The sequence below is a fragment of the Lontra canadensis genome, unplaced genomic scaffold, assembly GCF_010015895.1.
Source record: "Lontra canadensis isolate GAN:19392208 unplaced genomic scaffold, GSC_riverotter_1.0 scaffold16, whole genome shotgun sequence".
Classification (NCBI taxonomy): domain Eukaryota; kingdom Metazoa; phylum Chordata; class Mammalia; order Carnivora; family Mustelidae; genus Lontra; species Lontra canadensis.
Window position 1 is genome coordinate 15,275,516 of NW_022631010.1, and position 26,568 is coordinate 15,302,083.

The 26,568-nt window shown below is 39.1% G+C and overlaps 1 protein-coding gene across 1 annotated transcript in view; it reads left to right on the forward strand.

Annotated features, from left to right (window-relative positions):
• Window positions 1–26,568, forward strand: part of SPTLC3 (serine palmitoyltransferase long chain base subunit 3) — a 138,411-nt gene that overhangs the window by 16,132 nt on the left and 95,711 nt on the right. The window contains exon 2 of the mRNA XM_032859192.1: window positions 16,988–17,173. Coding sequence (XP_032715083.1) covers window positions 16,988–17,173 — 186 coding nt within the window. The remainder of the gene's footprint in view (window positions 1–16,987; window positions 17,174–26,568) is intronic.

Here is a 26,568-nt window from a genome sequence, read left to right on the forward strand (position 1 = left end):
ACCAGTTTAGAAATCCCTACAATTCCACTCCATCCTTTGTCTTCTTACAGATGGAGGAATGAAGGTCAACAAAGCTAACTGATTACCTCCAAGGTCACACCAGTGTGAAGATGCCCTTCCCAGCCACATAGGGTTAAAGCAAATAGCTAGGGACCACAATATCCAAAGACTCAAAGTGGTATCTGTTATTTCAAATTCATTAGCTTTCCCTTTCGAAATTAAAATCTCAAAATTGCATTTGTCTTATGTAAAAAGTAAAGCATCTCTTTTCTTATTTCCCAAAATAAAAGCCACATGTGGAAAGCTTTTTTTTTTTGCATATCTGAGAACAGCATGTCAGAAAAATCAATATTAATTAGAGTGAATGATTGCAACGACATGATTTTATGCTTTTTGAAATAGTATTGTTTATCCTCACCATGGGTTTTCAAATTTCACACATAAGGATCCAAGGTTTGAAAAGGTCAGACAGTCACTCACATGGCTAGTAAGTAGTGGAACTATGATCATCTGACTCCTAATGTCACCGTTGGCCCTGTGTAGACTTGAATTCCAGCTTCACATTGGTAGCTCTGTGATCTTGAGCAAGTGGCATAATCCCTTTGTGCCTCAGTTTCCCCATCTGGAAGGAGGGTCAGTTGCCCACAGTAGTAAATGACTTGACAGCACACTCTTCCCTGGTTTCCTTCCCTTCCTTATCTCATTCTCCCTCTCTACCAGTGCTTCCTGGGGTCACTTTCTAGATAAGCAACTCGCATTTGAGTCTTTTCCTCAGGGTCTGCTTCTGGGGAACCCAAAATTAAGACAATGATTTCTTAAAAACTTAACAATTCTTTGCCCTTTCAACTCTCAGCATCAAGTACCCAGATTCTTATAACTGTACCATCAGCCTATATCCAGGATCTTACTGGACTCATACAACAGATAGAATGACTGTTATTGGCCCATTTTAGGGATGAAAAAACCAGGGCTTAGAAAAATAATGAGGCCAATCAAAAGAAATGAAATCTTGCCATTTGCGATGACGTGGATGGAACTAGAGGGTATCATGCTTAGCGACATAAGTCAATTGGAGAAAGACAACTATCATATGATCTCCCTGATATGAGGAAGTGGAGATGCAATGTGGGGGGCTTGTGGGGCAGGAAAAGAATAAATGAAACAAGATGGGATTGGCAGGGAGACAAACCATAAGAGATGGCTTAATGTCACAAAACAAACTGAGGGTGGCTGAGGGGAGGGAGGTAGGGAGAGGGTGGTGGGGTTATGGACATTCGTGAGGGTATGTGCTATGGTGAGTGCTGTGAAGTGTGTAAACCTGGTTATTCACAGACCTGTACCCCTGGGGCTAATAATACATTATATGTTTATAAAAAAATAAAAAGATTAAAAAAAAAAAAGAAGAAGAAAAAGAATGAGGCCAAAGCCACATGGATGATGGGGACAGAGCTGAACAACAGTCTCAGACATTCTGACTCTAAAGTTCCAAGAGGTCTCAAAGGACTGGCTGCAGCACACATTAATCCAGCCCTTATTCAGCACATAACTCCATCAACTGCTCCTACCAAGAACACGTGGGAAGTGAAAATAACCAAGGCATCTTTCCTTCAGTGGTATAATTCACAAGAAGAAGAGAGCTCTTTTTGGTATTAAACTTACTCAGAAGAACAGCTTTAGGGGTCAGTCTTAGTAAATTAAAAAACAAAAATCCATGAGATTCTAAAAGCCTTGAAAAATGTTAATTTCTACCCTACCTGTCCCTAGTCAGACAGCAACACTAGCACAACTTCCCATAAATCTTTCTTTTAAAATTGTTTGCCTTTGTCTTCCTATTGTTATGTTATATAGCATATGTAAAGTGCCTTTTCTTGAGCCCTTTATCATTTTCAAACACTTACTATCATGAACACTTGCTTCTAATCAGTTCAGTTCTTGGTTCCTTTTCTGAGTTTGCCCAAGGCAATGATGTTGATGATGACACGGTAGGAGTTCCAGGGTTCTTGCTATATAGCATGTTTCTTAATCACCTACTTGATCATCATTCCTAAAGAAACTAGGCTCCAGATCATCTCAAACACTTGAACAATGATGGCAGAACTGATCTCAAATCTCAGAGAAGCACGTTATCTCATTTTCTAGATCTTATTGACACATTTCTCAATAGGCAACTGAGACTTGAATAGGTGTCATCACTTGCCCAAAACCTCAAAATGGCCAATCCAGAGAAAGACACATCTATGTCCACTGCCAGTTTCTAGCACCACTACACATCACTGTCTTTCACATCATAGAACTGAAACAAACCCCAGAGGAGCTTTGGGCACGAACACTTTTTGCCAACTCATGCAGAAAATTTAAGATGCCGGGAAAAGTCCTACAACTGATGGACCTCAGGATTTGGTTTGTCAGTTATGCAAAAGGGGGTGACATTTTCTTTAAAGGGCCATGCTTGCCACTTGGCCAATTCTTTTTTTTCTTAAATAAATTCTATGCCCAAAGTTGGGTTTGAACTCCTGAACCCCGAGATTAATCACATGCTCTACTGACTGAGCCAACCAGGTGCCCTACCACTGATAAGCTCTTAGCAAGAACACTGATTCAAGTGCGTACAGACTGAAAACAAAAGTACTCTGCATGGTGGCCTGAGAAAATGACAGAAAGCCTGAAAAAAATCAGGTCATGAACAGAGGGGTTTTTTGTTGTTGTTGTTAGGTGTAATTAATCTTTACACCAATCAGACAACTCAGACCTTGCACCCATTCATTACTTAGGGCTCAGAAACTGATGGCTAAAAATGCCTGAATCTACTTAGTTGGTTAATGTAGGAGTACAGATAAGAACTAGTCAAAATTAACCTTGCTCTTGGAGAAGTTACTTTTTTCTACATTATAAGTCACATGATAAGAAAAATTAACCAGATAATTATAGCTATGACCATAGAAATTATCAGATTTTTTGGAAGCAAAGAACTAATTTGTTACGGTATCACATTGTTGGTGAATGGGTTGTTTGGAGACAGTATACGTATTTTTCCAAGGAGAAAAATGTTTTCATGGAACATAATATAGTGCTCCCTTCCACAGAAACAAAAGATTTCATTGAGGAAATGCTAGCAATGTTCAACTAATCTCTTTAAGGACACATTCTGGGGGTGCCTGGGTGGCTCAGTCGGTTAAGCCTCCGACTCTTGATTTTAACACAGATCATGATCACAGAGTCATGGGATCGAGCCCTGAGTTGGGCTCCGTGCTGGGCATGGATCCCGCTTACAATTCTCCCTCTCCCTCTCTGTCTGCCCCTGCCCATTTGCCCACCCCCACCATCTGTTGGGCATGCTCACTCTCTCAAACACACACACACACATTCTCACATTCTGTCTTTGAAGAAGGTTATAGGCTATAGGTTCCTAAGCTGCTCTTGGCATGCATAAAATGTGTGTGGTTTTATAGGGTGACAGTCAGAGAAAGGGAGGAGAAAAGCAAGGAGAATAGGTATGTACAACCATAGACCAAATACTAAGAAACACAGAGAAGAAACAGCAACTGGATCCTTGGCAGTTTCTCTCTTTCTAGGTAGCAGGGCCTTCTGCTTCTTCATGTTGCTGAAAGTCAGGCACTGTTTGGCCTAGCTTCACAGAACAGGAAGTTTTGGGTGCGGCCCAAGTATGTAGTTCAGCATCACTGAGGTGCAAGAAAAAAATAGATTCGGTTTGATTCAAAGAGAAAAACCATTGTTTGTAATCCAAGTTCAGTCCACTGAGCTCAGCCAAATGACTCCCAGAACCACATTTTGTACTCTTCCAAGAGCCCCACCCTTGTTGTAACTCACCTATGAGTCACTGGCTGCCTGGCGTGTTAAAGAAATACCACACTGCACACCTCACCTAGTGTCCAAGCACACCTCTGCTGTTGGTTCATTCCCATATAGTTACAGTTTAATCAAATCCTTTTGATTTGGGATTGTAAATTCAAAATTTCAGGATCACCAAAATAAGTTTGCTTCATTAGATCTTCTTCCAGGGTGGATATAGGAAAGACTTTGAAATTACCAACCAGATGACCACAGATCACTGTGAATCATTAAATGTGGGTATTTGCAAAGATCTTTTCTTCACCCAGCTTCCAAGGGCCCTTTAAAAACACATATCTGATCACATTCTTAAGCTACAGATTTTTCTCAAACTCATCAGTGGCTACCTTGTTAGGATCAAGGCTGAAATCCTAAACTTGGTTTATGAGCTCATCATAACCTCCATGGGCTATTCACTCAGTCATTCATTCATCAAATATTTATTGGATAGCTACTACGTATCAGACATCATTCTAGGCACTGATGTAGTAGCAATGGACAGAGTGGATGGACTCCCTCCCATCCTCCAGAAATGACCCTTGACCATGCCTGCCCCTTCACTGTCCATGCCTACCAAACACTGTGCCCTCTCCCTGCTTCCCATAGTTCTTCAGGCTCTTCCTTCTACTAATAACATTGTGCCTGGTAAACTCCTACTGATTATTCAGATCTCATTTTAAACACTGTCTTCTTTAGGAAGGTCTTTCTCTTTTCCTAAACTAGGTCAGATCCCAAATCTGTCCAAGGCAGAGGCTTTAACTCACTGAGCCACCCAGTCACCCTGCATCCCATAACATTTTTATTTATACATCATTTCCCTTTTTGTAAGTATTTGTTATGAACCTGTGTTTCCATATAGACCAGGAGTTGGCAAAATTTTTCTCTAAAGGACCAGATAATAATTTTTTTTCAGTTCTGTGGGCCATATAGCCTCTGTCACAACCATTCAATTCTGCCATTATAGCTTAAAAGCAGTCATAGACAATACATAAACAAATGTGTGTAGCTGTAGTCCAATAAAACTTTATTTATAAAAGCAAGTGGTGGGCCCTATCTGGTCTACAGGCTGCAATTAGCTGACCTCTGAACAACAGAATTTCATGTGGTAATGGAAATGTTGTAGATCTGTTCCCTTTCATAAAGTAGTCACCAACCACATGTGGTTATCAAGCACTTGTAATGTGGTTAGTGGAACTGAGGATCTAAGTCTCTAAATTTATTTAATTGTAACTCTTTAACTTTAAATGTAAATAGCCACATGTGGCTGGTGATTATTTTATTGGATAGCACACACACAGACCATGAGGTCAGAGGCCGGGACCCCCTTGGTCACCACCATGTCACTTGGACCTAGCACAGCAGTGGCACAGGGTAGGTACTCAATACTTACTTGCTGAATGAATGAATTAATGAATGTATAAGGATGGGATGACTTAGCAAACTTCCTGTTCGCTTTTTACCACTGCTATAAACTTGATGAGATGTTGCCACTGAATGCTTCTTATTCTCTCGTCCTGAAATATTATATTTTTGTATGCATATTTTATCTCCCCATTAGCCCATAAGCTCTATAAAGATGGGGCTATAAGAGAGACTCCCTGGATGATTCCCCCAGTGCCCAGTACAGGAATATCCCCATGGTAGCCAGCCTTCCCACAGAGTGTTTGCAGTTACCCGTACTTACCTGGAAAGGGAAAAGATTCAACCCTGTAGCTATTTTATTTCTGAAATATGTTTCAGTCCATCCCAAAAGTCTAAATTCAAGCTTTTCTGCTTCAATATTGCTGTTGTAAAATTGAGAAATTCAACTTTGCCCTGACCTATCCTGCCTTCCCCAAGCAACCTTAGGGAAGTTGCTTAATGCCCTATGCCTCTCTTATTAAGCAAAGATAATTCTAATATTATTACAGTTTTCCACCACCTACCTCTCAGGAATGTCCTGTAAATAAATAAGAACATGGTCATATACCTTCAAACACCTCAGAGAGAGGCACTCTTCTTACATGGCACATTATAACTGATCAACAAGATAATAGATGGTAGTGCTTCTCAGTGATATTTAATTACTGGTACATTGTTTTCTTTGATTTATCAGGATAACTCAGTAAAAGCTCTGTATTCCTCAAGTAAGCTAGCTGGTTATAAATAATATCAGAAGAATACAATCATTGGAGGGTGGTGAAGGACAGCCATTTTGCTTGAATTATGTAAAATTGACTTTAGAGCCTACCCTCCAGCTGTCATCCCAGGTAAGATCTGAGGATCCTTCAAATCTTTTGCCCTATATCCATCCTCCTGCAGTTCTGATAAAGAGGCATCCCAATGAAGGCATACCTTTCTTTCACTGCTATCTGAAACAGAAAGTCTAGCTTACCTTGCCATAGAAGGCTCATTCAGTACCTGTGCACTCCATACATCTCATCTCCAAGCAGGTAATACATAAGGTCCAGCCAGAGGCCCAAGCAAAGTTCTGTTTCCACCCAGCAACAAGTGCCCATGCTGGTCTTCCTGTCCTAGAAGGCCCTGCTCACCTCTCCCAGGCTTTCCCAAGCGTGGCTCTCTCCCTCTCATTTGCTCATTCCTACAACAGATATTCATGGGGCATTCTGCTAGGGACTCTTTTCATCTCTCCGAGCAATCCTGCCCTTTATTTTGAATCCTTCATTTCCCAATCTGGGTGTGTCCTGTGGAAGCCTATGGCTTTCTTCATGGCCTGCCCTGACCTATTGGCTACTTTTTCAGATGGTGAAGAGGAAAGCCAAGATAATGGGAAACATACTTAATCTCAGAAGAACTAAACTTGTTCATCAATAAGAAAAGAAAAAAAAAAAAAAGGACTGAAGTAGCTAATATATAAGGACCTTATCCCCTGAAAAATTCCATGTTTATAATCTTGTCTCTCTTTCTCTCTGATGTCTCTGGTCACTGAAGCCTAAATTGTGTAATATCCTTTTATCTGTCATGCACTGCTCAACATACAGAGATGCTCAATGAATCAAGAATTGAATCTTTGACTCAGTTTTGACTCAATTTTCTGGCATAAACTTCCCAGATTTATATTTGAATTTTGGTCAGCCTAGATGAGTCCTGATACACATGTTTCCTGGGGACATGACTCAGTTCTTAGACTTCTCCCAAACACATCTAAGCAAGGGTTAGAAACAAAAACATTTTAACAGAATCCCTATAGAATGTATTCATTTACATAATAATAGGTGTCATAGTAAGTGAGCCACCAAATCTCAACGGCAAACCCAACAGAAGTTTATTTCTCACCCCTAGTAAGTCTAATTGACAGTGATAGGAAGCTGGAGGATAAAGTGGTGAGGACTTTGCTCACACAGTTATTCAGAGAATCAGGCTAACAAGAGTTCTGCCATCTTTAATGCGTGGCTTTCAAGGTCACCTTGGTTATCAGCATTCAGAGGGCAACAGGGGAAAGAGAGAAGTGGATCACAAGAGAGGCTTTTTTTATGGGCCAGGCATGAAAGCAGCACATTTCCCTTCTGCCCACTTCATGTTGGTCCACAGGCAGTCACGTGGCCACATCGGCCTGCAAGGGAGGAGGGAAATGTAGCCCAGCTGGGAGGAAGAGGAAAGAGAACTGGGTTTGGTGATTAGCCAGTCTTCACCACACTGGACAAACAACAGGGTTAAAATATTTCAAATATTTGAAAGTCCTGAATGCAAGATAATGAAAGCTATTATTTTGCAAGTAATCCTTTATTTTCTGTCCTTTTATTAAATGCCTTGTCTTCTAAAAATATTATTGTAACACATTGTGTGGTGAGTATAATGATGGTGTTACGCCATGAGACGATCAAGCCTGGATCTTCTTATGAAGTGAAGCAGCCAGAGCTGGTCTTAAACAGGGGCTATTAGGCAGGCAAAGGGTATGTGTGTGTGTGTGTGGGTGTGTGTGTGTGTGTGTGTGTGTTGTGTGGAAAAGAGGGTGGGGTAGCCGCAGAAGACAGTTTGGGAAGGGAGTAGAAACTGAAGAAATTACAGGAAAATGGCAGCTTGAGAAAAGTTGTGAAGGAGATAAAAACAAGGTGTGAAAAGAAACTTTAATATTGCTTAAGCAACAAAGGTAAGGCAGGAAATGGGAGATCTTGAGGCAAGTCGTGTCTATGCTAAGAAACTTAGCTTTATGTTGAAAACCAGCACTTCCCCAAGAGAGTCTTTTGTCATGGTCTAGGTAGATATATATGAAAGGTGAAAAATACACTTGATACATGTGCTGGATTTCCCAAAGTTAAAAGGCAAAAGATTTATGCGATCTGAAGAGAAACCAGAGTATTGGATTTCCCAAAGTTAAATGGTGTTTCATTCTTATTATTTTAATAGCATTCAATAAGCTGATTCAATGAGCAAGTATTTATTCAACACCTACCATGGGAAGCTGTGTGCTAGCAATAGGGAGTAACAGTGGGGAACAAGAAAGATGGCTCATATATTCTACCTTCTGTACACTGCAAATACCCAAGAGACACAGAAGTATATAGCCTTTCCCAAAACGCTTTCTGTTAGTGGCCTTCTCTAGGGAGAGCTTTGGAAATGCTGTGATAAATGGATTCTACAGCCAAAGTTACTTAAGCAGCTGCAGATCTGAAAAGTCAGGATGGAATAAGGAGAGCATCCAGGAGGCGAGAGGGTGATTGCATTGGCCCTGGAGATGGGTTGATGGGCATCTCCTCTGATGCTTCCAGTTCCAAGTTGGGGATCTTTCTCTCCATCCATTCCTACTGCCCTTATCCTTCCTGCCCACATCTTTCAAGCCCGTAGTCAACTGCATTCTCATTCATGAAGCCTCCCCTTCGTTTTCCAGCCAGGGTTAGATATAACCTTCTCCCAGTTCCCATGGAACCCTGAACATCTCTCTCTGGTCATAGCTGTCAGCCTGTAGTCTGTGGACACATCCTGGAAGATGCTTCTGCAGAACATTTGGTAACACGGGCACAGTAAGGCTTGGTTTAGTGTTGAAATAGAAAAAAAAAATGAAATCTTTCAGGCACACTTGAGGCTGGAGTTTGAAGACTGTGTGGAAAAAAAAAAGTTTTAACCTAAGTTGTCATATGTTCATGTATCTCTGTGGCCTGAACAATTTGAGTTGGCTGAGCAAATGTTTCTTTTACTATCCTCCTGGAATACCCTAGAGAAGAGGTTTCCACTTGGCTTTTATCATGGAGAACATTTTATGCCAGGGTTTGCCAGTAGTCAATGATTAGTTATACCAGGTGACTGTGGAAGTCCAGAATAAAATTTGTAAGGGGCTTATGCCCAAATTAAACATGACTATAAACATATAGAATTAAATGATCCACTCTGAGCCCAAGTGTCTCACCTATTTGTAGGATGATAGGACTTAGACTAAACTGAGACATAAGAGTTTTATAAAGCATCTCTAAACATTTATATCTACCAAACACATGAGATAAGGCTGTGGTTAAAGTACGCATTTATTAATAACCCCCGACAACTTGCGGGTTGTCAACTAAAGTACCTTCCAAATAAGGTGGAATTGTGTATGCTCATCATTCTTGTATCCTTCCACTTTTATGAGTTTTCAGGCTGTATCATTTGTATATAATTGACATTTCAAAGTATTTTGGAAGAGAGATAAATGGCAATGTGTAAATCAATAAGACAAATATGTTAGAGTAAAAGTAAGAATTCTACTGAAGAAAGAGCTGCTTTGAATATTACTACCTTAGGGATGATAATTTATTTTTAAAAAAAGAAAAAAATATATATATATTCTAGACACACACACACACACACAAGCAATAAATCAATGTTTCCTCATTTGCTGTATGTCCTTAAGATAATTTCTAGCTACATGGCTGTATTTTTATAATTTTTACCAGTTATGCTTGTTTTACTGCTAAGACGGTCCATGGAAGGTCTTCATGGCACCATTGTGGAAACAGTCTCCCCTCCCGTGGATTTTTAATCAACTCCCACATTTGAGTACAGCTTAATCACTGGAATAAGTCTCTTATTCGGTATCATTCAGAGTGGTTCTGTTTCTCTGCTCAAAACCTAGCAACTACAATGTAGGTAGACGCTCATTCTCAAAATGCCAGTATCCTCAGAAGTTTGTGTTCTACCCAGAAGACCTCAGAGGAAGTTTACCCCACTCTCATAATGTGGAAAATTCTGCATTATTCCACTTCAGAAAGGAAGATGTCCCTCTCCTTATCCCCAGTGCTCTAACTTCCCTTCAGCATTTTTGTCATCCTGGAGACAATCTTATTCCTAGACTTCCTACCCTCATAGTGACCCAAACCTGACAGTTTCTTCATTCTCATCTTGTCTCTTCTTTCCATGGACCAACCCAGCAGTACAATGAAATGTGCCATGTTCCATGGGCTGCCTCGGTCTGAAAACAAAACCTTCCTTGTGAGTGGGTGGTTAATCTACAGAATTAACTTGATTCTAGATTTGCTCATCCCTTTTTATCCCACTCTAAGGACTATAGCAGAGCAAAGGCCTACAGCCTGTTCAGGATTTGTTTGTTTGTTTTTCAAAATTCTGAGGGGAAAAATTCTACTGAGACTGTCCATGTCCTTCTGGTCAAGATAGTCACTTGTGCTCTCCCTCCCACCCCCTCAGGGACACTGTTCTGGGAATTATACCATCTCTTCCTTTTATCTCCAGGTTGTCCTTAATCAATTGGGTACTTTCCTCAATTCCTCAATATGATATTTCTTTATTCACAAAGAAGCAGCTCCCTTCACTATTAGTACCTAAAGCCACCACCTCCTGCCTGTCCCATTCTTCACCAGCACATTTCTTCAGTGAGTAGTCACCATTCCAAGGTCTGTTGACTCTACATCCCCTTTCTCCTTAAATCCTGCTGTCCATAAAACCACTCAGGAAACCGGTAGATAAAATATCACTTGCTGAAGTTTCCTTGTGAGCGTCCTATATGCAATGTTCTTCCTCAGCTCCAGTGTCCCAACCCTCTGACTTTCTCCCCCTTAAACCTCCCACTACTTCTTCCCTCACATTTGCTGCCTCCCAGTGGATTCTCCTTCTGCTTCTCCCTGTGTCTAGGTACCCACCAGGGCTCCACACATATTCTTTCCCTTTCTTCCCAAATATTTTAGTGTAACTTTTAATCTGTCTTCTCTATTCAGAATATTTCATGAAAATCATAACATTTCATGAGTACTTACTCTGGCTGGTACTTTGCATATATTATCTTGTTTAATTTTCAAATAAACCTTCAGAGCGCCTGGGTGGCTAAGTTCGTTGGCCATCAGACTCTTGGTTTTGGCACAGATCATGATCTCAGGGTCCAGAAATGGAGCCCTGTGACCTGTGCTGGTCATGGGGAGTCTGCTGGATATTCTCTCCCTCTGCCTCTACCCCCCTCATGCTCACTCTCACACTCTCTCTTAAAAAAATAAATCTTGGGTGGTGGGAGACAACTCTTATTAGCTCCATTGTATACTTGTGGCATTTGAGGGCAAGAAAAATTAAGGAACTTGCCAAGGTCATCCAGTCAGCAAATGAAAGTGCCAGGATTTGAACCCAGATAGTCTCATGGCTGCCAAAGAGCTCTCCACCATTTAGCTCTTTAGGCCTGGGCTCAAGTTCTACCTCCTTCAGGAAGCCTCTCCTGACCCCCTAGTGTGATATGGTCCCTCCATTTGTGGCACCTTATGAAATTTATTTTTTACTCAATGTTATGGTCATTTTCACTCCCTTCCCTCCCCGCCCCCACCCCACCTCCCACATACACCGTAACATTATCAATCCTGGGAGAAAGGGACTGTATTTATTGATTTCATATCCCTCTAATGTTAGCATAGGACTGTCTTCAGCCAGCAGAAGACCTGCTAATTTGAATGGAAGACTTGTCCTCCCAGCATGCCCAACACCCTGATAATTTCCAGATGTGACAGGAATCCAGGAAGTGAACAAACCTCAGGGTGTCGCAGTGTTGCAAATGAGCAGGCACTCTAGGCCAGGTGGCTCAGGATCTGTTTATTTTCAAGGCTGTGAAAGAAAAGGTAGAGCAGAGAAAGAAAGCACATTACGGACTCCCATGCTGTGTTTGTCAACCTTTGGCCAGCAAACTTATTAAGTAAGATTTTAATGCTTCACTCATTTTGGAAAGACAAAATCTCATATTTAAGAATAACTATCCAACCCCAGATTGAGAAACCTTTCCCAAGAGGTTATGATGGACTTCAGTTTTAAATTAAAGGGATATAGGGGTGCCTGGGAGGCTCAGTGGGTTAAACCTCTGCCTTAGGCTCAGGTCATGATCTCAGGGTCCTGCGATCGAGCCCTGCATCCCCCCTACCTCTGCCTGCCTCTCTGCTTACTTGTGATCTCTGTCTGTCAAATAAATAAATAAAATCTTTAAAAATATATAATAAATAAATAAATAAAGGGATGTTGTTAATGAGTCACTTTCCATCTGTTAAGAAAGACCTATATATTTCCCAATAACTTTGTTCTCCATCAAGGTATCTCATTTTCTCTCTGCCAAATAAAATTACATTAAATTAAAATAAATAAATGAAGTTTTATGAGAGAAAGTAGATGTTGGTCTGAACTGACGGACCTTGTTGACAATTTCTTCTTTATGTTATAACTTTCTTCCAGAACAAGCCAAAGGGGCAAAAAAAAAAAAAAAAAAAAAAAATATAGTCACCGAAGCCCAGGCTGTGCACCCCACTGACAGTATTACTTGCATCTAGGTATCTGTTCTGTGCACTACAGGTTTGCCGCAGAGCCAGTTCAAGCAGAAAGTTCCCATGGATTTCAGGGGAAATGTGGTGCTTGATTTGGCCACATACAGAGCTCAGAAATGGATACAAGCCAGAAAAAGAAAAAAGGGAAAATCTTCAGCTGATCGTCACAGGATGGCCTGGAAGTGTATCTCTTTACATGTGGCTTCATATTTAGCCACCTTCTAAGTCAACTAAAGCAGTTAATTTGTGTGTGATGTCACCTGTATTGAGTCCCTTTCACTCACTCCTCCTCTATGATGCCCTTAAAATCAATGGGTTCCCAAATTCTATCTCAAACCCACTGTTCTTCTCTCTTTATAATTTGTCCTTTATCACATTCACCTTTAACTGTGGCTTAGACTGTGCCTTGAAGCAGTTGACTCCGTTTCAGCCAGGGGCTCTCACTTTTCCTGCATCTCTCGCTGCCTGACAAATGGTCCCACTTCTGTGAGCCATAACCACCTCCAATTCAGTCTTCCCCCCATAAGCAGCCCCCTTTCTAATTCCCTGTCTTCTTATCAACAATAACAAAATTCTCCTTGCAGATACTTTCCATTTCCCTCTTCCTTGATCTTGTACCTAACCAGTCATAAAAGTTCATCAAATCCTCCTTCATGAGGCTCTCGAAGTCCCTTCCTGGAATCTGACAAATTGAGGAAAGAAGGAAACCAATGATGTGTCCCCATGATGTGAAAGGAGCCAGGAGATGGTTCCTAACTGGGTTAGGAGGTCACTTGGAGTGCAGAACACAGAAGTAATCCAAAGGTTAAGCACAGAACAGAGCTAAGGATCAGAGCTGGCATCAGAATACTGAGATTAGCTCTCCACCAGACCTACAGGATAGGTGGGAGGACATAGTGAGAAGGAGGTCAAGAAGTCAGGAACCAGGGACCCGGTCTGTTTTGTTCATCTTTGAATCTCCAGAACCTTGCCCATAGCTCACAGTAGGCACACATTGCATTCCCTATAATCTCAAGTACAAGGCAATGGTTATAACCTCTCATTCAAGACCTCATATTAAGCAATGCTCTCTCACTGTCATTACTTGAGACACCAGGTAATGTTTGGGGAAGTCATATGAGACAAGAGCAACATCCATCCATCCATGTTAGTTTGAAGGATCTAGAGAAGTAACCTGACAGAATGCATAAATAAGAAGGCAAGGAATTTTAATAAGATTTAGTAGTATCTCACGAGGGTTTTGACTTAACAACTCAAGTGTTCAATGTCATCATAAAAGGGCTTTTTAAAAAATTACTTTAAAACAAGTGATGTAGAAATAAAAAAATACTCATCTACAGACAGATTTCTTTGATTGTCATATATTTTGGGGCTTGGGATAAAACTTGCAGTGACTAAGTCACATAGAGATTTCTAAAATATTGCCGCTTAAACAACATAGGAGAAAGGAAGGTGACATATTTTGGAAAGCTGTGATGATGGAATCAAACAGTGTTTGTTGTGGCAACAAAGATTATGACAGTAGCAAAAACAATGCTTCTATTTAGTAAGATTTTATATAATGCATTATTCTAAATATATATGTGTAAATTAAATTAATGCATTAAATACAAGTAGACATTTGACAATTTCCTGTAAGTCACTAAAAGTTATATATTCCACATGGTCCATATACTTTCTCATTGAGAAAAGCAGAATCTGGGCATTGCATTATATTTGTTGAGTGAAATAATGAATGAATGTATGAATACTTATTAAAGACTAAAACTTAATTAAATCTTAGCCTTAGGAAAAATTTACTCACTAATCCACTGAGCCAATATTGATTGTGTTATAACATGCAATTCAGTTAAACAGGAATCAGAATGGCTTGGTACTCAAAGTTACTTCCACTGGAATTTTGACACCTAATACAAAGAAATAATTCCTCTAACTTTCTGTTATAAAAAATTTCAAACACACTCAAAAGTGGAAAAATAATTTAACCAACATTCACATGACCTCCACCTAGACCCAACAGTAACTTTTTTTAAAGAGAGCAATAGAAAGATTTGGGGTTGGGGGGGCCAGCAGGAAAGGGAGAGAGAAACTTAAGCAGGCTCCACACTCAGCACAGAGCTTGACATGGGCTCAGTCTCACAATCCTGAGACCATGACCTGAGCCAAAATTGAGAATTGGATGCTTAACCGACTTGAGCCACCCAGGCACCCCATAGACTCAACAGTTATTAACATTTTCCCAAAATTGTTCCATATATATGTTCAGTTTTTGATGGACCATTTAAAAAAATTATAGGTGTCATAACATTTAATTCCCCTAATACTTCAGCATGTCCTGAAGTATTTCCTCACATAACTGTAATACTACTACCGCTCCTAACAAAATAACAATAATTCCTTAATAAGATTTGGAATAATATAGGTCCTATAATAACCTAGGTCCACATTTGGACCTATGCAATTGTTCAGAATACAGATTTTTTTTTAAGATTTTATTTATTTATTTGACAGACAGAGATCACAAGTAGGCAGAGAGGCAGGCAGAGAGAGAGGGAAGCAGACTCCCCGCTGAGCAGAGAGCCTGATGTGGGGCTCGATCCTAGGACTCTGAGATCACGACCTGAGCCGAAGGCAGAGGCTTTAACCCACTGAGCCACCCAGGCGCCCCAAAATATGGATTTTTTTTAACCAGGTTTTTACAACAACAAAACAGGATCCAATGAATGAATACACACTGCATTGGGTTGTGTCTTTTAAGTTTCTTCTGCCACCCCTCTTTTTTTCTTCTGCTGTCCAGTTTTATTGAGGTATAATTAACAAATAAAAATGTTTATATTCAAGGTGTACAATATATGTAAACATTGTGAAATGATTCCCAGAGCCAAGCTAATTAATACATCCATCATCTCACCTCATTACCATTTTTTTGTGTGTGTGTGGTGAGAACACTTTAGATATATTGTCTTATCAAATTTCAAGTATACTATACAATGTTATTAACTGTAGTAACCATGCTGTACATTAGATCCCAGAAATTATTCATCTTATAACTTAAGACTTACATACTTTGGCCAATATCTCCTCATTTCCCCTATTTCCTGCCCCCTCATCACCACCATTCTACTCTCTGCTTCTGTGAGATCAGATTTCTTAGATTCCACATATAAATAAGTTCATGCAATATCCGTCTTTCTGTACCTGGCTTATTTCATTTAGCATCATGTAGCCCAGATTCATTTATATTGTTGGAAATGGCATGATTTCCTTCTTTTTTTGTGGCTAAATAATATTCTACAGTATTTTATATTCTTTATCCATTCATCCATCTACAGATACTTAGATTATTTCTGTATCTTGCTTATCATAAATAATGATGCAATGAACTTGGAGGTACAGCTATCTCTTCAAGACACTGATTTCATTTCCTATAGATATATACCCAGAACTGGGATGACTGAATCATGTGGTAGTTCTGTTTTTTAAATTTTTTGAGAAACCTCATATGGGTTGTACATTTTCATAATGGTTGTATGAACTTGTATTCCTACCAGTAGTGTACAAGGGTTGCCTTTTCTCCACATCCTCACCCACACTTGTTATCATTTACCTTTTCAATAATACCCATACCCTAATAGGTGTTAGGTGGTATCTCATTGTGGTTTTCATTTGCATTTCCCTGAAGATTAATGATGTTGAGTACTTTTTCACATACTTATTGGCCATTTGTAGGTCTTCTTTGGGAAAATATTTAGGACTTTGCTCATTTTTAAATCAGGTTACATGAGGGGTTTTTAGTTGTATGAGTTCTTCATTTGAGATTTGGTTTGCAAATATTTCTGCCCATTCCATCTGTTGCCTTTTCATTTTGTTGATAATTTCCTTTGCTGTGCACATTGTGGATTATCTGATTGTTTCCTCATGAAGTCATTTGTCACCTCTCCTCTTGATGTTTCTGGTGAAATGGAAGCTGGATATGAAAACTTGACTAAATTCAGGTTAAATGCATCATTAGTGTATTGAATCTTACACTCTGATAAGAGCGCAAGTGCTCTTGTTCCAACATTGGGGATGGAATTTGATCACCCGGTCAAGGTAGTAACCTCAGATTTGTGATTAGGGAGTAGATGATGGGAGTGATAACTTTGACATCTTACAAAAACTGTGTTCCTCATTAACCTTTCACTTAATGGATTTAGCGCCTGTTGAGAATTTTTGCCTGAATCCAGTATTTTATTAGGGGGTTGTAAAATAAAATGCACCTTTCTGATTGCCCTCATTCCTGATCAACTTCCATTTTTCTCTGAGCACTTTTTATGATCTTAAACGTGTTCTTTGAAAGTTAAAAGCTTCAAAGTCCAAAATTTTTTAAATATATGTTTTATTGTCATGGAAGAGAACTAACCTTCTGTTTCCTTTTGTGTTTTCAGCAAAATGGGTGGCCACATGTTTACGATAAGCCACTTGTTGAATCCTTTGAGGAAGCACCTCTTCATGTGATGGTTTTCACTTACTTGGGATATGGACTTGGAACCCTATTTGGCTATCTCAGAGACTTTTTGAGGAGCTGTGGAATAGAAAAGTGTAATGCAGCCATAGAGCGAGAAGAACAAAAAGTATGTATGTGTACCTCCTTGGATCTTTGTCAATGCATATTCTTCTCTTAAGTGTTCTCAGAAGTTGTGATGCATGTACAGATCCTATAAAAGAGTGAGACATGCAGAAACCACTCAGGGTAAATTCTATTCATCTCCACCCCATAAATCCCATCTTCCATGTGTCAGACTTGATATTTTTTTTTAACAAATATTTTATTAAGAAACTACTGTTCTCTAGACAATGAACTAAGGGTTTTCTCATACATCATCATATTTAGTTTTTATAACAATACCATGTGACAGGTATTAAAATGCCATTTTAAAGATGAAAAACCAAAATATAAGAACAAGAGCTTTTGGATAGGACTGGACTCTGGTGGTCTTGTTGCACGATGAATATTGTTTATGTTCTATCCTAGAATAGAAAAGTGTGTCCGAGTGAAACATGAAATTTTAATTTTGTGTAGTTCATGATTTCTCAACTCTGGTACCATTGACATTTTGAATTGGATAATTCTTTGACATGGAAGGCTGCCCTATGCACTGTAAAGTTTTTAACTGCATCACTGGCCTCTATTCATATCAGTGAGTTAGCATTCTACCACACACTTGTGATAATCAAACATTTCTCCCAACATTGTCAAATGGTATCATTTGACAAAAAAAAACCCAATTTAGAACCACTAATATAGATACTTTTGAGAGTTAACCCATACAAGATTACATCATCCTCTTTTCACATAGAGCTACTAGGACAACCTGGCAAATATTCAGGGAACTGCAGAGCCTGCATTTTCCTAACATGTTCTCCAAATTGGCTCATATGACTTATGATGCCCTGAATTCCTTCTTTCTAAAAATTTCTTTGAAATACTGTGATGATTATGGGCAAAGATCATTCTATATGAGGGAGTCTCGAACACATCTAAGCAAAGAAAATAGGGAAAGAAAACATGGTGTGAAAGAGGTAAGAGAAAGCATTGTACATTCAAGAAACCAAGGAATTCCAATGACTGGACTATTGTGAGTGACAGTGGGAGTATGTGGGGAGAAAGATTGTTTAAGAGGCAAGTAGGGACCAGATTATAATGGGTTTTTATAAGCCAAAGGTATTTATTATAAGAACAATGGGTAGGCATTGAAGGAATTCAGGCAGAGGAATGTGGGTTTACAGATTAGAAAGACTGTGTTCACTAACCTATGAAGAAGGGATTGCAGGATAGCACAGACTAAAAAACCAGTTAAGAGACTGATGCATAAATCTAGCTTAAAAATAAAAAAAGCTAGGTGAGACCTTGGGGTAAGACCAGGGTAGTTATAGAGGGGTGGTGGTAAGAGATAAGGCCAAGAGATGTTAAAGAAGATGGAGTTAAGGATGGTTGGCTTGACTTGGGGAATTAGGGAGATGGACAAATGAAAGCCCACACCCAGGTCTATACCTTGGGTAGCTGAGCAGGAAGAAAGCTGTGGCATTCATTAAAATGGGAGAGAAGAAAGAGACAATTGGAGGAGAAAATGGTCAATTCTTTTTTTGACAGGTTGAGAACTGGCAGTTAGGTAGAAAGGTCTGGATCCCTGGAGAAACATCCCCAATGGATATTGTGGCATCTTTAGCCTATCTTAAGCATATCAACATTAATCAAAGCCACAGAAGTAGATGAGATCTCCCAAGGAAGGTCTATAGAGAAAAAAGAAGGGAGAGTTGAGAATGAAGAAGTTTAGAGAATTTAATAGATGTAGGAGATGGAATTCCAATTCAGGACTAGGAGCAAAGTGACAATTTAAAAAGACTTAAAATAGTTTAGGAAAAAGATATTTGTCCTTAAACTGGGAAAGAGGTAGATGGAATGAAGAAAATGGAATTGTAGAGATATTTAGGAGGTAGATATAGAAAATATGATAAAGGGAAGAAACCAAGGTAATCCCAACTTTTTACTTTGGTCAGACACGAGAATGGTGGTGGTACACCCATCAAAATGGCAAAGTTTCATATTAACAAAATTATGTGCACAGATACAGTTTTGAAGATGTACAGGTCTGTAAGTGGCAAAGGATATAGAAACAGTTGAATCTAGTAGGAGCTGGTAATGAAATGGGAGACTGGGATAAGAAAAGCAAGTACTTCGTGGCCATTCTCACAAGGATCCCCACAGCCCTTCCCTGACACCAGGTCGAAGCTCTCTTATCACCAATCTGCCTGCTCCCCAGGTGTAGGTAACCGGTGCCTAATAGATAAGCACATTTTAGAATATTTATTGGGACAGAGGGTGAGTCAAATGTAAATTTCTCAGGTGTGGCAATTTCTCAGGTGAAGCTTCGGCTTCAGCTCTGCCATCTATTTCTACCCTGTGCCAATGTTCTTGCTCAAGCAACCCAACAAGGCTAGTCACTTTGGTCTTTCCAAAGCATTTCTTACATTTCAAGCAGAACATAGTTATATATAGGCAAACTGGTTCCCAGGGAAGCAGACTCTGAGATGGAGGCATGAGGGCAGAAAGGTTTCTGGGGTACATTCCTGGAAGCAACACCCGTACACCTGCAAGGGAGCAAAGGGAGCAAGATGGGACAGGTGAATTGTGATGCAGTCCGAGCCAAGGCCCCAGTGGATCCCACAGGGAGCTCTGGAGATGGTAGGGCCTTCCAGAAGCCTTCCTCAGGGATGGCAGGGTGTGGAGTCTCCAGTGATGATAGATGGGGGCTACCACTGTAAAGGGATGTGATCCCAGGCCAGGCAGTTTCCTTTCATCAAGCTGTCTGCCTCCAACACTCCTGGCACTGGGAGAAGGGGTGCCTGGTCCCGAACAATGAGCAATCTGGTCTTAGCAGCCTGCATGGCAACACCTGTCACTACGTTGCAAGCATGACTCAAACCACCTCCCAGGAGGAAGACATTGCATCAGAAAAATGAATGCCCTGTACTTCTTGACAAAATAAATTCTTTTCCTCCTGGTTGATCTCTGTGAGCTAGAGAGCACCAGTCAATCAACTAGCTCACCTTGGTGGTCATACCTTTCACATGGGACACTTTTATTACATGTTCCTTCCTTTGGAGCAGCTTTAGACATTTATAATCTCCCAGAGTAATTGGTTTTAATAAATAGCAGTGGCTACAGCTGCTATGTCCTTTTTGATGGGACTTGGTCATGAGAAACCTGTCTTCAGGCTGACCTTTAGCCTTTTACTATTTTTTCCCCAGCCCCATCCCTCTGACAGTACCCTTGCTTTGTGTTAATAAGCTACTTGAGCCATGTCTTGAAGTTTCTTGCTGGAAACCCACTGCTTCCCAATGACTCCTGGTTCTCTTAGCAGAAATGAGCATTATATTCTATTCTTTTTTTAAAAGATTTTATTTATTTATTTGAGAGAGAGAGAGAGAATGAGAGAGAGCATGACAGAAGAGAGGTCAGCAGGAGAAGCAGACTCCCCACTGAGCAGGGAGCCTGAACGGGGACTTGATCCCAGGACTCCAGGATCATAACCTGAGCCATAGGCAGTTGCTTAAGCAACTGAGCACCCAGGCACCCTATATTCTATTCTAAAAGCGTGGTCACTGAGATAGCAGAAAGAATCGTCGCTTTAGACAAACCAGCCAAGAGCAAAGTGACACCAGGAAAAAAGTGCATCCAAAAGAGCAATTATTTTTTTCAAAAAGATCATGAAGAGATGCTGATTCTGATTATACTCTTCTACTCCACGTGCATTCTTTTTATTTTTAATAAAAGTTGCATTTAAGTGTACAGCAAGATATTTTGATAAAAATATACAGATATCGTTACAGATAAAAATGATGGTTGCTGTGAAGCTAACTGACATGTCCCCTTCCTCGTTTCTTTCCTGCTTTTCAAATACAAGAATTTATTAACCCAATTTTCCTATTTTCTTCCTTACTGGGATGACTCCTCTCATATCAAACCATCCATTCAAACTAAAATGTTGCCCCAAATTTAGAATCTTTTTGCATTCTTCTTTTTGATTTCTAGCCCCAATACCCTGAAGCTGACTCCAAAACATAAAGGGTCTGACAGTCCTCTTATCTACATCACTTGGTGACTGATTCACTTAGTATTTCTGATTCACTTAGCATAAACTAAGTGAAAAGGAAAAAAAAATCAAAATCTTCATCCAGAAGAGCATTAAAAAAAAAAAAAAATCACAGGCCCAGGACATGGGGCACATCAGATCGACTCCACTAGCAATCAGAAGACACTGGCAAACAATAGGACAATACAGACATGTACAAGTTTAAATATTCTTGCTTAAATTCTCCTTTTAATGCTTAATTTTGGGGACACATGTATCTTTTATTTAAAATCCAAGGCTACTGCAGCGATGAATTGCAATTCATTAAAGACCTCTCGATAAATCACCTTCTTAACTTTGACTTAACTTTGCAAAATTCTGAAGATGTCAGCAAATAGAATAATCAGATGACTTAATTTTGCAAAATCCAGAAGATGTCAGCAAATAGAATAATCACATGAATGTCAAGCATCATCAGAGACTTGAAAACTCCAAGCACAGCCCCATTTCTCAATCCCTTTAGTTTGATAACAGATTATCAGGGCATCAGCCTGTTAGAAAACAGTGCAAGTCCATGTTCACACTAGACCCAGAGAGTCCCTGTAGCTCCTCTACAAGTACATCCCAGACATTTCTGGCCCATCCCCAGAGATTTTTACTCCCACATGAAACAAAGAGGGTTCAGCCAGTTGTAACTGTAAAGAATTTTAAGACAGATCTCCAAATATGTGCCTGAATTAAAAATTGTCCTTTTGTATGTACATTTTGCACCCTGCTATAATAACAAGATTCACCCAGAGAGACTTTCTTCTGAGTAATTTGAAGGATGAGTTCCATTAGGGTCACGGGGTATGAGTTTTGTCCAAAGCAAACAGATGGCCCAAGCACTGGTCTTCCCGTTTGTACCTGGGTGAGTCCAAAGTCAGAGAGCTTTCACTGGGGTTTCCTTGGAAACTTAACATACTAGCCAGCGGCTGGTGAGATGGTAATATTGGACCAGTGATTCTCAGCCTCGGCTGCACATTGGAGTCACCTAAGAAGTTTTAAAAGCTACTAATACCTGAGCTTTACCCACAAATATTCTAATTTAATTTGTCTGTGGTATACCCTTGGTGAGGTTCATAAAAGCTTCCCAGGTGATTCTCCTATACAGAGAATTAGAGGCCTGTGTTTTAGAACAATGCTTCTTGAGCTTTCCTGGGGGCACAAAGCGTCACTCCCTCACTTCCTTGACTTAACTATCTACTAAGAAATCAATAGCTTTAAATGCAGCAGAAGTTGCTGGCCAGTGAAATCCTCAGTCTCCCCAACCAGACTTCATTCCAAATACCTCCCAGATGCTTCTAAAAAGCAAATGCACCCTCACAAGGGCTGAATATTTTCCACGATTGCTTCTAGGAGAGAAATACGTGCCCTAGGTTGGAACACTAACTCTAAAATCATAGTTCTAGAAATATTTTGTGAAGTAAGACCATCAGTAAAATCAGATCACAGCCTCAACATAGTGAATACTCAGGTCAGTATTTATTTGGAAACATCCAAGTAAGTACACATATATACATGTTATACACACACATATAACTTCTGCTGTGTCATTAAAATGTTAGTTTAATCATTTTTTAGTGCTTTTACAGTATAGACTTTGCTTCCCTTTGCAAGAAGGAATCTACAAATAGGAGGAAAGCAGAGTTCACTGATTTTTTTTTTAATTCTACTAAATATTTATTTATTTATTTATTTTTCAATTAGCCACCATGTAGTACATCATTAGTTTTTGATGTAGTGTTCGATTCATTAGTTTCATATAACACTCAGTGTTCATCACAACACATGCCCTCCTTAAATACCCATCACACAGTTACCCCTTACCTCCATCCCCCTCCCTTCTGTAACCCTCAGTTTGTTTCCTGGAGTCCAGAGTCTCTCATGGTTTGTCTCCCTCTCTGATTTCTTCCCATTCAGTTTTCCCTCCCTTCCCCTCGGTTAAACATATAAGTGAAACCACACTGATAAGGTAGAGCTTTGCTATGTACACCAATGATACTAAGCCAATGTGTGATATGGGTAGATTATGACAAGTCCTAATGAAGAACCCTGAAATCTTTTTTTCCCTTTCCTTTTTGTTACGGAAATAACGAGCAAAATCCCTCTTCCTGTGTTTTTCATGCACTTAATTACACATAGGTTCATTTGCACCCATTCTGTCTTTTCCTTAGCATAAATGGGATTGCATCATACAGACTTCTGTGTGATCACTTTTTTCTCACCTAACTATGTCTGAAGACCATCACATGCCAATACAAGTTTACCTCATTCCTTTTAATACTTTGCATGATGGTATTCCCTAATGTGGGTATATGATTATTTGTATTATCATTTTTTTATTATTTTATTACTTCAGATAATTCCTCAATGAGCAGCACATGCATTTATTTGAGGATGATTCCTAGAAGTGGCTTTCTGGGTTCAAGGAATGTATATTTCAACTTCTGAGAGATTGGCAACTTGCCTTTCAAAAGAGCTTGCCCAGGTAGACTCTAGTGAGCAGTTCCTAGGAGTGCTTGCTTCCTTACCAGCCTTTGATATGTTGATATGATCAATGTGTTTTTTACTTTGGCCAATCTGATAGATGAACATTTTTTGTTCTTGTCTTAATTTGCATTTTCCTGATTAATAGTGAGACTGAGCTTCTTTTCTTACGATTGTTAGTACTTCATACTTACTCTTCTTGAATTGCCGATTTTTATCCCTTGCTCTTGATTTTATTAAATTGGTTTTTTTCTCATTGATTTCGAGGAAACTTTTCTATATATCCATATATGAATAATTTATCTATTAAGTCATTTCAGGTATTTTTTAAATTCTGTTTCTTGGCTCTTAATTTTTTCTATGTTCTATTTAGCCATATTTACATTTTTAATTTTTAAGTCGTATGTATCAGACATTTTCTTTTGTGTTCCTTGTTGTTAGTTTTTGCTCTTTGGGGAGAGAGAGAGAGAGGGGACTTTTAAAAAAATTATTTAAATTCTAGTTAGTTAACATGTAATGTAATATTAGTTACAGGCGTTGAATTTAATGATTCATGACTTAGATATCATACTCAGTGCTCAACACAGGTGCCTTCCTTCGTACTCATCACCCATTTAGCCACTCCCCTGCCTACCTCCCCTCAGCAACGCTCAGTTTTTTCTTCAGTTGAGTCTGTTGTGGTTTGTCTTCCTCTCTTTTTTATTTCCATTCTCCTATGTTTATCTATTTTGTTTCTTAAATTCCACATATGAGTGAATTGGATGGTATTTGTCTAACTCTGACTGACTTATTTCGTTTAGCATAGTGCGCTCTAGCTCCATCCATGTCATTGCAAATGGCAAGATTTCATTCTTTTTGATGACTGAGTAATATTCCAGAGTGTGTATATATGTGTGTGTAACACATCTTCTTTATCATCTGTTGATGGACATTTAGGCTCTTTCCATAATTTGGCTATTGTTGATAATGCTGTTGTAATCATCAGGGTGAGTATGCCCCTTCAATTCAGTATTTTTGTATCTTTGGGGTAAATACCTAGTAATGCAATTGCTGGGTCACAGGGTGGTTCTATTTTTAACTTTCTCAGGAACCTCCATACTGTTATCCAGAGTGGCTGCACCAGTTTGCGTTCCCACCAACTGTGTAAGAGGGTTCCCCTTTCTCTGCATGCTCACCAACATCTGTTGTTTCTTGACTCATTAATTCTAGCCATTCTGATGGGTGCAACATGGTATCTCATTGTGGTTTTGATTTGTAGTTCCCTGAAGAAGAGTAATGTTGAGCATCTTTTCATGTGAGGAGGACTTTCTTTTTTAAAAGAGTGTTTTAAATTGTCTTTAATTGAAATTTTTACCCACTGATTTGAATTATTGATCTATTTGTCTATTTTTTAGGTAAATTTGGAAGTTTTTAGGTAATTCTTAAAGATCTTTTTTCTGTATATACTTTAGAATTAGCTTGTCAGGCATTGAATTTTTTTTTAAAGAAACTGTTGCCATTTAATTGGTAATATATTATTAAATCTATAGATACAGGTTAACTTTGGAAACTTTGGCATTTAATAACATTTAGTCTTCCCATTTAGAAACTGATATTTTCCAAATGATATGAAACATTTAGAAAATGATATGTCTCTCCATTTATTTAGGTATTTCTCATGTCCTTTAATAAAATTTTATTTCTTTATTCTAAGATCTGATATTTCCTCTTATGATCATTATTTGGGTATGAATTTTTGATGGTGGTGGTATTTGAATATTATCTTTTTTTCTCTATCCCATATTCTAATTAGTTATTGATGGCATAGAGGAGAGCTATTGATATTTTCATATTTTAATTCCAGATGCTACCACCTTAATGAATATTTCTCTTCAGGTGCCACAGCTTCTCTGATAGTTGTATTGGAATGTCTTGCAATTTTCCATGCGTGCCATGAAAAACTCAACACTGTCTTTTTAAGTCTATTAGAACAAACTTGCTAACTATGTAATTTGGATCCTCTAAACTTACTTAATTTTTGTCTTCTCACACTTATAATTTCTGAGAAACGTGTGTTAATGTCTTCCACTGTGATTACGGATTTGTTAGTTTCTCTTTTTCTTACGTATTTCAGTGTAACTCTTAAGATACATGAGTTACAACTCCCTCAATTCTTGGTGGGTTTTTTCCTTTTATCTTACTTTACTTTGCACCCTGTTGTGTCTGATATGAATATATACATCTGCTTTTTCTTCAACAGTCATCTCTTTTTTTTTTTTTTAAAGATTTTATTTATTTATTTGACAGAGAGAGATCACAAGCAGGCAGAAAGGCAGGCAGAGAGAGGAGGAAGCAGGCTCCCTGCTGAGCAGAGAGCCCGATCCAGGACTCTGAGATCATGACCTGAGCCGAAGGCAGCGGCTTAACCCACTGAGCCACCCAGGCGCCCCAACAGTCATCTCTTTATTTCAGTCTTCATTACTTTCAGAAAATGTAGCCCTCTTGTAAGCAGCATATCAATTTATTTTAAATCAAATGTGAGGGCTTTTGTGTTTTAGTAAAATAATGTAAGTTATGAACAATTACTTTCTTGAACCATATGAAATTGCTGTTCTTATAGGTCAAAAACAAACATTGGTGACTCCTTGTGGTTAAACCTAATACTTTAATTACTCGTGTGTTTGAACTTATTCCTGCCACCTTTATATTTGACATTACATTTTCTTTTTTTTTTATTTTAAGTACTTTTCCTTTCATACCTTTGATATATTTGATTGAATTTTCTTTGTTCTGCCACTGTTTTTCTCCTTGTCACTGTTAGGAATTGTATATAGTATTTCTCCCTGCTATTTGTTTAATGTTTCTCTCTCTGTATGTATGTATGT